Below are 11,412 nucleotides of genomic sequence, written 5' to 3'. Positions count from 1 at the left end.
TGTTGTTGGGAATGAACTCAGACCCGCTCTCAATGCAACGTGACTCCCGAGCCCCGTGACATTGGCCGCGCCCCCTGAGCCAATCCGAAAGCTCGTGGGCGGGAGCAGGTGTGGTTACAACTTCATCTTGACCAATGACAGAGGCCAACACGGTATCGCTTACCAGCCCATGCACTTGCACGTGTGTCCCTGCGTGTAAACCAGTGACAGGGAGGAGGAGAAAAGAAAATGTCCGGAGAACAAACACAGAAGCAAAACAACGAACGACACCAGGGTTTTCGTTGTCCTTCGCAGGTTTGCAAGAATCTCGCCGAGGAATAAGGATGCAGTTGTTTGTGTTTTGAAGTGTAATTAAAGGTAAGTTATTTAAATTCCTGTTGTTTTCACTGAACTAGACTGCAGCTGTGAATTAGCATGTTAGCTGCCAGTAACACAACAGGTACAAAGCCTTTATTACTCACGGTCGTATATTTTCCTTAAAAAAACAACCTTTTAAAAAGTCTGTTAATGTGTAACCCTAAACCTACTTAATGAACGTATTCAGGAACATTTTGACGGATATCGTTAGATTATATGGGCTAATGAGTGCAAATTGTGTGGTGTGGAAATGCATGTGAGTGTTGCACAATTAATAAAACCCAACGTGTAACATGTTGATGATTAGTATTGTGACTTTTAAGGACACATCAACAGTAAAAGTGACCAAAAAAAATTTTTTTTTATTTACCTACTTATCAGCAGTCTTTAGAACAAAAGAACATTTTTAGTTAAGTGATATATTATCCACCATCGTTCTGTATCATGTCAAGTCCTTAAAGAGCCTAAAAGTGTATTTAAAAAAATATGTATGAGCAAGATGGCCATCTAACTATAGAGACATACTTATCGTGATAAACATGAACCTTAACTGTAACAGACAATCCATTGATGGAATGCATGGATAAAAATGACCTCGCCATAATTTTAAACCTATCAATGTAGCAGCTTTATTTTAAAGCTTGACAAAAAATATATGAAAAATTCTGATTTCATCAGTGTGGACTTAAACAGCAGCTCCCAAATTCCTGCATAGAGATTCCACAGGCAAAAGTGTACCACTGTGTGAACAGAACAAGATTCTTCACACTATTGTACCCACATAGTATGTGAAATTTTGAATGTATTAAAAAGCAAATGAGAATTGACTGTTCTGACAGCAGCCGTATGTGCTTGTGTGAGAGCAGAGGTGGGACGGCAGACAGCGGCAGAATTGGTGTGAGCCATTTTTAATCACGACTGTGAGAGAGTGACTCAACCAAGGTCTTAGTAAGACAACAAATTGCTCTTTTCCCTGTAACTCTTGGAACTAAGACTTGTCTCCTCCTCCAACCCCTGTTTTGTCTAGGAGAGAAATATTTTAGCCTTTTACTTAAGTAAACAAAAAGCTCTATGCTATGAATGGGGAAAGAGACTTTAAAAAGAGTGGATGATGTACATTTGTGTCCTTGTTGTTAACAGACAACCACAAAACACTCAGAGCATAACTGGGGGTAGTAGCATTTGTAAACAGTGAGTGTTTTTGTGTGGGTGAGTCAGTGTGAGACAAATACTGGCTGTAGTAATTTGCTCTGTTCTCATGACACCCCTCTGATATACTTTAATCAGTTATTTTATCAGGTGAACCAGAATTTAATGTGATTAAACTGGTTAAATAAGGTTCACCAAACTCAGGAGAGCAGGTGTGGAAGTGATGTTGCTGTCATCGGATGTTATTTACTTCAAGACCATCATACGTAATGATCCCTAACTTAAACTTGTGTAAATTGTGTTCAAGTGGAGTGAGGCCAACACTTGGTGTTTAATTCTGCAGGTGGCTGAGAAGAAGATGCCAAACTGTTTTATGGGTGTGACCAGCATAAGCTCTATTAGAGATGAGCAGGTTAGAGAAACATCTAAAATGTATAAGGTGGCTAATAAGGTAGCTATAGGCTGAGATGGTATGGACTTGTGGCAGGCGGCATCAAGGTAGGACTTGGATGGTATGGACTTGTGGCAGGCGGCATATGCAAGCACTGAGGTATTAGGCAATATTTACATGAAAGTCATGAAACAAATCTATTACTATTTAGGTAGTACTCGCTGACAGACTATTAACCACAAATGTTGAAACAACATGAACCCATGTAAACATTTGGAGTTGAAAATATTATACATATACAACGTTATCCCAGTGGTTCTCCCAAGTGGATGCCCAAATTAACTCCTTTCAAAGTTTTTTTTTTTTTTTACAGTTGTTGTAACGTGGCCGTGCGTCCGTATGAAAACAATTTTAAAGAAACTAGTAAATCCAGATGGTTGTAATAATTAGGTCAGAACTTGGGGGTTTTACCTCAGAAGACCTCCTGCTCCAGTGTTGCCCAGTCACTTCATCAGTGTGCATTCATAATCAGTCATCTATGCTAGGATATAGTTGATTTTACTTAGCGGTAACTGTACTACAACAAGGTAGAATGCATTGATTATTTGATGACAATATTGAACAATTTCATCATCAACTCAAGAAAGTTTCAACCAGAGCTCAGATATGTTTAATAGTGCTTTTTATCCTTCATAACCTAAATCTTACCAAATTGTCATTGTACAATTTCAAATCTATAGGGGATATAGAGTTGTGTCAGTGCACATTGCAGCTCTCTACGTTATGCAGCAGTTTACATGTCTTATTGTGTTTTTGGTCATGATGAGCTCTTCTACTGCTGTTGCCAAGTGTTTGTTTTTTATCGAGGGAATTTTGGAAAGTTTAATTTTGTGTTTTCTTTCATCGGGACCATGTTCTGTAAACATTAGGTACATTAGTCAGTGAAAACCCTGGTGGATAAGTCATTTATCCAGTAGTGATAGTCAAATTGGACAAGTTTAATCTCCTCTAGCTATTGCAACATGGGTTCACACAATGCTGATTTTCTTAGCTAGATGACTTAGAACTCACTCTTGTACTCAAACATATATCCCATTATTAGTTAGTTTAAATATGTAAATTGGTTACTGACCCACAGAATATCTTACGGTTTAAAAAAGAAACAGAAAAGCTGTCAGAAAAGCAGCACATATGAAGTCTTTGCCTCCTTTTCATCTTTCTTAGTGGACTGTGTATAAGAAATAGACCTGATAAATTGTTCCTACCTGATAAATCTAGCATATTTCTATTTAGTTGTGTCTAGCATGGTAAGACAAAGTCAACATAACCACGACACACTCAAAAAGAAAGAACAAAACCTACATCAACAAAGCAAACATGAACAACACTGACCAACCATGAGACATCTGTGGAGTAAACTCCTCAATCCATTGGGATTCCTTTGGAGACTTGACTATAAATCAGCACAATATCTCACAGTTTGTTAGTGTTAAAAACATTCAAAAAGCCAGTGAAACACTTGCAAAATACTTATTTTCCATGGGTCTAGACTGATTATATTGTTTGAAATTATTGTCTACAAACATCCCAAGTTAACATTTTCTTAATGCAATTCCTGTCATTTTATTACGCCATATGTCCTAGTTTGTAAACGCATGTTTCTTTGTCTCAAATCTGAACATTGTGTCCGCTGCTCGGGGCTGATCGTGGATCAGCTGGAACAGCTACCCTCCCACTCGTATATTTTAAGTGAGTTGAGTTCAAGGAGGAGCTGGGAACGCACTCTGTCCGCGTGGCTGTGACTGTGGCGGCGAGTTCCAGCCTTACCACAGCCGCGCGCTCTCATTGGTCGGAGTAGTCGACCAATCAGAAAGCAGACAGGCGTGCGGAAAACACCGCCGCGTACACGTGCAGGATGTACACAGCAGCAGAGTGGGCAGGTCTGCCTCGGAAGATTCGCGGATAGAAGAGACGCTGCCAGAGCGATTTAGCTCAGACTGTAACTTAAAAATAAACAAATTCGTATTTTACAAATGGAGCTGCTTCAGCGGAGCCGAGTGGATAATATTTGACACATGTACTCCACACGTCCGGAGGCACTGCCACAACTACCTACAGTAAGGAAGTGTACCAAGTTTACCCGGAGTACTTACAGCTGACTCTGCTGTAGTAATGTACATCGTGTTCCTTTATGTGGGTCGGATGCCAGAGCGGCACTTTATAAAAGAGGTTCAGGGAGATCGATAGACTGCAACTTGCAAATAGTGCAAAAATAATAAACTGTATACGTTAGAATTAGATTACATCTGAAGTACGTACGTAACAATAGAATGATCACTACTGAATCCGAACTGTATGATAAACGTGGATGTAAGTCATTCGCTTTGCGCACATTGATCAGAGCATGTTTTACAACTGGAGTATTTTTTCATTGCTTGGTTCAAGCTGGGTAGTAATTGCAGCAGTACAAATATTTTATTATTATTGGAGTATGCAGGCATTTCCTTGAACGAGATCTAATTCTGTTACCTAGTTAAACACTTTCTACAAGAAGTTATAATACTTTTCACTTTGAAAACTACACATTTCCCACATTTAAGAATTATTTTCAGGACATTGATTAATAAGTGCTGACTGAGCAGCACTGACCTAAGGAACTGCATACCTCACTGTGTGACAAATCCTATATCAGAGTTGGGATTGGGAATCTGAACACAATGTGCCTTCACACATACATGGAGGCAAGCATTTAAATTTATTTAACAGTACAACCTGTAGGGCAGGATAAAAAAAAAGTGTTTGGTACCTAAAACTAGTGCAGTAATAGTGATACAGTATTCAAAATACCACAAAGTCAAGGTTAAAAGTTATTAGATTGGTCTGAACAAAACAAATATTACCCTTGTTGAACTATATTGGTGATGTCTTCAACCTTATAAGAATACATTTGCTATATTACAAACATTCTCATGGCCTCTGTATTCACAGCAAAAAAGAAAAACCTTAATTGTTGTTTCTAAAAAGTTTATCTCAGGCCAGGCTGTTCTGATAGCGCCCTCTGCTGACATGGAATTCAGGAAAGCAAGATTCAGACCTTACAGATTTGGGAGAGTGACCAAAAAAAATCATGTGATCTAGTCACTGGTAATCACAGCTGCCATGCTTCGCAAGTCACTATATTCTCTCTGCATTGTAATACATAAAGTCAGATGAACACTGTAAAAAAAAAAAAAACCTGTAAAATGGATATTAGAGTGAACAGATTGGTGACCAACTGTTGTAGTGGTGCCCAGCCAAAGTCAAGTGAAACACTGTGTCTGTAACGGTAATATGGAAGGACCACACTAGATCGTTCCTGTTTACATCTACTGTGATGCCTTTGGTGAGTCATCTTAACTAGTTGGGGATTTATTTATTCATTTACATGATACATGAGAGCTGCACATTGTAAAAAGAGGTTGCTGTTGCAGATAAGACCAACTGTTGCCACAAGATGCTGTGTTAGGCAGTTTATTCTAAAGATAAAAAATATAAAGGCCACAAAATTGTCCAACAAAGCATAAGCATATTAGGTCAGAGTGCTCATGTTTCTACCAACATATTTTAGAGCAGCGGTGTGAAGCAACTTATCGATCAGCTCAAAAGTTTAAAATACTAAATGTTAAAGAAGTGATAAAAAACATAGCAGAGTGTATACTGTATTTAAGGACATCTATGGTCAGTTGTTTTGTGATACAACCAGTCAACTGCTGGACAATGCTGTATGACATCAGCTGTTTCCAACACAATTACCTAATCATAGTTATGCATCTCTTTGAATAATTCAAGTTAGTGGGCACCACAGTGGCTCAGTAGTTTTCCTTTTACCTGTTGTTAGGTTAAAACTGACTCAAACCTCATTGTGTTTGGATTGCTGGTTTTCTGTGTCTCAGTGGGAGGGCTCTGTCTGCTATCTCAGTTTCATCTGCCATGCAATCTAGGTAGAGTGACAACTGTACCTTTGTAATTACTGGGAACTAAGACAGTTTGGCAAGGGGTTGGGCCAAGATGGTACAAGCAAGTGTTGGAGTAGGACGGCACAATTCGACAATGTCCATGTCATTGCCTCTGAATGTAAACATGGATCACAGCCTGACAAAATACCTACTTAGACCATGCTTCCATATACTTATATCATAATTGTTCCTTGCATCAACCACATCTCACCAGCTAAATTTGTCATCTGCAAATGATGTGTGCTGATAAGTATTTTATGGCTGGTTGCCTTTTTTTCAAATTCAAATATTTAAAGTTGGTCATAATTGTGCAACCAGAGAAGTTCTATATTCCCTAAAACATGGGTACATGACATGCAATTTGAGTTATTGCATCAAGAGACAGGGCTTGGGTGATGTCTGAAGCGTTGGTTTAGGTGCACAACACCTGTTCTGAACAATGTCTGCATCAAAAGCATGATGTAACAATTGTCCCTACTTAAACCTGGGTGCTGGGCAGTGATTGCAGATATTTGAAAGGACTGACGACTATGAGTTTGCGTCTGCAAGGCTTAAAGGATTATCAGGTGTCTCCCTTAGCCTGTGAATAAATGGTTATAAACCTTTACTTGCGTAGGTGCAGCTCTTAAGAGGCAAATTATAGCAGCCAGTAATGCTCAGCTTTGTTCCCTTCTCTGGTGTTCTGTTTATTTTGACTGCCCTCCTTGTAAAAAGGACTAAGCTGTTGCACCACAGAAATGTCCATAGTAATAGCATTAGTGCAGGTTAATAGTTCTGGAGCATGTAATACACTTGCATGCAAAAAGCAGTCAGGGCAAATTCAAATGACAATTTAAATCAATCCAGAACCAAATATCTTTAGCTTCTGACCAACACTATGCAGGACACACAGCAAGGAAAAAGCTCAAGGCCACATTTGGATTTCCCTTGAAGGATAACATGATAATCTACTGATAAGTGTTGCAGCACGCTGGCAAGGTCGTGGTGAACATGTTTGAATACTGTCTCATATTCTCTATCTCCATCTGTTTCTCTTCTCTCTTCTGTCACTGCAGATGACCTTTAGCAAGTAGAACAACACGTCTAAGAAGAGGAGAAGAGACCAGCTACTGAGCCACTGAATGCTATATTTTCCTTGATATTTTGCTCTCACCAAGAGCCATTTTTCTCACTCTCTTCTACAATCTTTCATCCCATCTGTGGCAATTCTGTATGCCAAGTCTGTTTCATCACTGCAAATTCATCACTTCAAGTACTTCTTCAAGCAGCACTTGTTGCTCAGGAATAATTACAGATAATTTGCTTTTCCTAATTTGGATGATATTAATCTAAACACCCACAGAGAAGGGTTAATTCATCTCAGAACACTTATTTAACAAACTCTCCTAAGAAAACGTTATGGAGTTCTCTCCTTAGTTCTTTCAAATACCAACAAACAACTATGATTTACCTGTGGATACATAGTCCTACCTAATTTTGAGTCCTTCACTTGCTTTTTCACCTCGTCTCACACGTAACCTAACATAACTGCACTGGCCTCACCCAACTCTAGTATGAGTTATGACAACTCTACATCTTCGGCCAGCATCAGCACTCGGGAGCGAGTAGCAAGGGCCAGTGGAAAGGACCATGACCAGGAAATAGAATCTAAAGAGTTCAAGTCCTTGAAAACCAGCAATGGTTCGTCAAGTCCCACCGTCACTAATACAGAGCAGGAGAGCAGAGCAGGAGGAGAATCTTCTCCAAGTGGCAGATCAGGATCTGCAGGTTCTTCTGGAGACCAAAGGGGGCCTAACTCTGACGACATGGACGGCCTCTCTAGTGGAAACGACTCTGGAGAGAGGGAAATTGAGGATCGGGAGAACAGTTCACGTGGACGTCAGTCAACACGTAGCTCCCACAGTTCCTCAAATGGCAAGGATTCTGGAATGATGCTGGAAACAACAGAGAGCAACAAAAGGTAGCTCAGCTACTGGTCTTCCTGTTGTTTCTTTAATCACCCAAACTCTTCATCTGTAAATGAAAATGTACTTTGCATTTCTTACCAGTTCCAACTCCCAAAGCCTATCACCGCCAAGTGGCTCCCTGGCCTACAGCTTGCTGTCCACCAGCTCTGAGCATGACCCTCCCTCTACCTCGGGTTGTAGCAGTGACCAGTCGGCAAGATTTCAGACACAGAAAGAGCTGATGAAGGCCATAAAGGAGTTAAAGCTACGCCTGCCAGCTGAGCGCAAAGACAAGAGTAACTCCACCACTCTGAGTGCGCTCAAGTATGCACTTCAGTGTGTCCGTCAAGTCAGGGGTGAGTGCCCGATGAACATGCTTCAGTTTATTAATAGCTATTTCCTAAGTTTATTATTTTCAAGCGTTGCATCACTTCTTATTTTTATTTCCTGCAGCAAACCGGGAATACTACCACCAGTGGAGTGTGGAGGACTGTCATGGCTGCAGCCTGGACCTGTCCACCTTCACAATCGAAGAGCTTGATAATATTACTTCAGAGTACACCCTCAAAAACTCTGTGAGTTCCCTTCCTGCCTTTTCCTCCCCACTGTTACCCACATAGGTTTAATGCTCCACGTGCTGCATTCTTTTTATATCCACTTCTTTCTGCCCATAGGTATAAAAGCTAGCACATTTCAAAGCAGAATTAGTTTCATACGTTGTGTCAAAGAACCAGATTAAATAAGAAACTTGTTTATTCAAGTTTGCCTTCTTTATCAGGTTCACTTACTTATGTAAGTCAAGAGCAGACACTATAAAATTGTTAGATATACTGAACTGATTCTGCTATAGAAAGATTACACACTTGTAAAAACAAATATTTATTTTTTTTCTCCCAGGACACGTTTACCATGGCCGTGTCATTCTTGTCGGGCAAGGTCATGTACGTATCACCCCAAGGTTCATCCCTGCTTCGCTGCAAACCAGATTGTCTCCAGGGAACTGTTTTTTCAGAACTTTTGGCACCGCAAGATGTGATTACTTTTTACAGTGGCACAGCACCATGTAACCTGCCGCCTTGGGCCTCCTGCATTGGGTCAGGTAAGTCTGGTGACCATGGTTTTATTGTCATCTTCAAGGTTTCACACAAGAATTTACAGTACTGAGGTATATTATCGTTTGTTCCTTTCAGCATCTCCCCCTGTGGATTGCACTCAGGAGAAGTCTATGTTCTGTCGGATCAGTGCTAACAGGATACAGGGCGGAGAGATTCGCTACTACCCATTCCGCCTCACACCATACCAGCTCACACTCAAAGACTCAGACACTGCCGAGCCGCAGCCTTGCTGCCTGCTTATAGCAGAGAGAGTCCACTCTGGATATGAAGGTAACAGATGCTATATTGTAGTGTTTTCTTAGAAAAACACAAACCAGACACTATGAATTCCATGTGTGAAGAGCTGAAAATGAGTCCAACGTCTCACATGTTTATTGTTAATGCTAGACTCCATTGTGTAAATAATACATTTCCTATGAAGCTTAGGCTTAGTAAATCTTAGCAACAATTTGTTAGCAGTTACTTTCCAGAATATGACAATTATAGCAGTAAACATACATAACGGACACCACATGGCTGGATGCTGAAGTGTAATTTTGTGTTACATGTGTCAATCGTCTCTACTTTCCAGCTCCTCGTATCCCCCCAGACAAAAGGATCTTCACGACCAGTCACACCCCCAGCTGCCTCTTCCAGGAAGTTGATGAGAGGTCAGTGGTAATCCTCAAGGCTGCTGGCTGCACTATTTAAATGTAGACAGCAGCTACAGAATTCTTTTGGAGATGTCTTTAAGACAAAGCATCTAGGAGCTTTTGGTAGACTTTTTTATTTTTCAGAAATTAAGCTGTATGTAATTTTGTACTTTTATATGTTGTTGCACCACCATGGAAATTAATTGTATTTGTAGGGCCGTACCACTGTTGGGATATTTGCCTCAGGATCTGGTGGGGACCCCCATCCTCCTCTGCATTCACCCTGATGATAGACCCCTGCTGGTGGCCATACATGAGAAGAGTGAGTCTGAAGAACCGAACTCACATCCATTATGTAGTGAAAATGATGCCTTCAATTTGCTGAACTCACATCCATTATAGTGTAGTGAAAATGATGCCTTCAATTTGCCTATTGTCAGCCCTTTGTCCACATTAAATAGTCTAGTAGTTTTGTTCTTAGAGCTGATTAACTATCACTTAATTAGTCTAATTTTGTTCTTAGAGCTGATTAACTATCAGTTGATTGGTTTGCACCAATTACGTTGAGCCCACTGCATCCTTTTAAGCTGCTTGATTTTAAGTCCTTATTTCTTTTTGTAACCTAAAGAATTTTGCATCTCAAGCTTCTTTTCTTTCCTCAGTCTTTCAATTTGCAGGGCAGCCATTTGAATATTCGCCATTGAGAATGTGTGCCCGCAGTGGGGAGTATCTGACCATTGACACAAGCTGGTCTTCTTTTGTCAACCCTTGGAGCCGCAAAGTGGCCTTTATTGTAGGACGCCACAAAGTCAGAACGTAAGTAATATTGTTGTTTTCAGATGCTGCTAGACCATTTGAACATTGCTGTGTGCAGGCTTTATCTTCAAAAGAAATCACCCTTTTTTTCTATCACCCTTTTTTTCAGGAGCCCTCTAAATGAAGATGTGTTCACCATGCCGCTGGCTCAGGAGAATCGGGTCACCACACCTGACATTGTCCAGCTGAGCGAGCAGATCCACCGGCTCCTGGTGCAGCCTGTGCACAGCAGCAGTTCTCAGGGTTACAGCTCACTGGGGTCCAGTGGGTCACGAGGTTCCCACCGGTCCCACCAACAGCACCTTAGCGCCTCAGCTGCTTCCTCAAGTGACAGCAATGGCCCTGCTATGGACGAGGCTGCAGCTGGAGCTGCCCTGCACAAACCAGTGAGCCTTGAGACTTTGTCTGTGTCTAAGACTTTGTATTTGATTTTTCTGTTGTGACTTCAAAATTGATTCAAACAGGAAGAATTTGCAGTTGTAATAAATAGTGATTACGCTGAATCTTCACATTGACATCATGGCCTGTCCACCTGATCAAGTCTCTTGCTTTTGTTCTAGATGACGTTCCAACAGATGTGCAAAGACGTTCACATGGTCAAATCCAACGGTCAGCAAGTTTTCATTGAGTCACGAAACAGGCCACCACAAAGAAAGTACACTAGTGCTGGTAAGATGGTGGGAGTTTTGTCCTTACATAATTTTATGGAAATTATTTAATTTAACTAGAACTTAATTTAATACAACGTATATAGCATTTTATTTTCTGTCTGTGAGTTGCAACCACATACTCAGTTACACCTTGTGTGGCAGCTGGAGGAACCACATATCCCTAATGGAGCCTCCAAAGACTCACACTTCCCCATTGTGGGACAAATAATGGACCCATTTATTAATTATTGTTATTATTATTGTTTAAGATGATACACAGCAGTGTCAGATGTAGAGTTAGGTAATCAATTCATGGATTATTAAAATGTTCGATTTTTTTTTTCTCTTTTTTCACATGTGC

The 11,412-nt window shown here is 40.5% G+C and overlaps 1 protein-coding gene across 1 annotated transcript in view; it reads left to right on the top strand.

Annotated features, from left to right (window-relative positions):
- Positions 1 to 57: 57 nt before the first annotated feature.
- The window catches only part of per1b (period circadian clock 1b), a 16,469-nt gene continuing 5,114 nt past the window's right edge, over positions 58 to 11,412 (top strand). The window contains 11 exon segments of the mRNA XM_008321234.3: positions 58 to 357; positions 6,948 to 7,852; positions 7,941 to 8,194; positions 8,292 to 8,413; positions 8,736 to 8,937; positions 9,029 to 9,223; positions 9,525 to 9,603; positions 9,801 to 9,907; positions 10,248 to 10,401; positions 10,511 to 10,787; positions 10,962 to 11,102. Coding sequence (XP_008319456.2) covers positions 7,446 to 7,852; positions 7,941 to 8,194; positions 8,292 to 8,413; positions 8,736 to 8,937; positions 9,029 to 9,223; positions 9,525 to 9,603; positions 9,801 to 9,907; positions 10,248 to 10,401; positions 10,511 to 10,787; positions 10,962 to 11,102 — 1,938 coding nt within the window. The 5' untranslated portion in view covers positions 58 to 357; positions 6,948 to 7,445.

Source organism: Cynoglossus semilaevis, chromosome 1, assembly GCF_000523025.1.
Source record: "Cynoglossus semilaevis isolate Cse_v1.0 chromosome 1, Cse_v1.0, whole genome shotgun sequence".
NCBI lineage: Eukaryota > Metazoa > Chordata > Actinopteri > Pleuronectiformes > Cynoglossidae > Cynoglossus > Cynoglossus semilaevis.
Note: the sequence above shows the minus strand (reverse complement) of the source record. Positions and strands in the feature narration are given on the sequence as shown.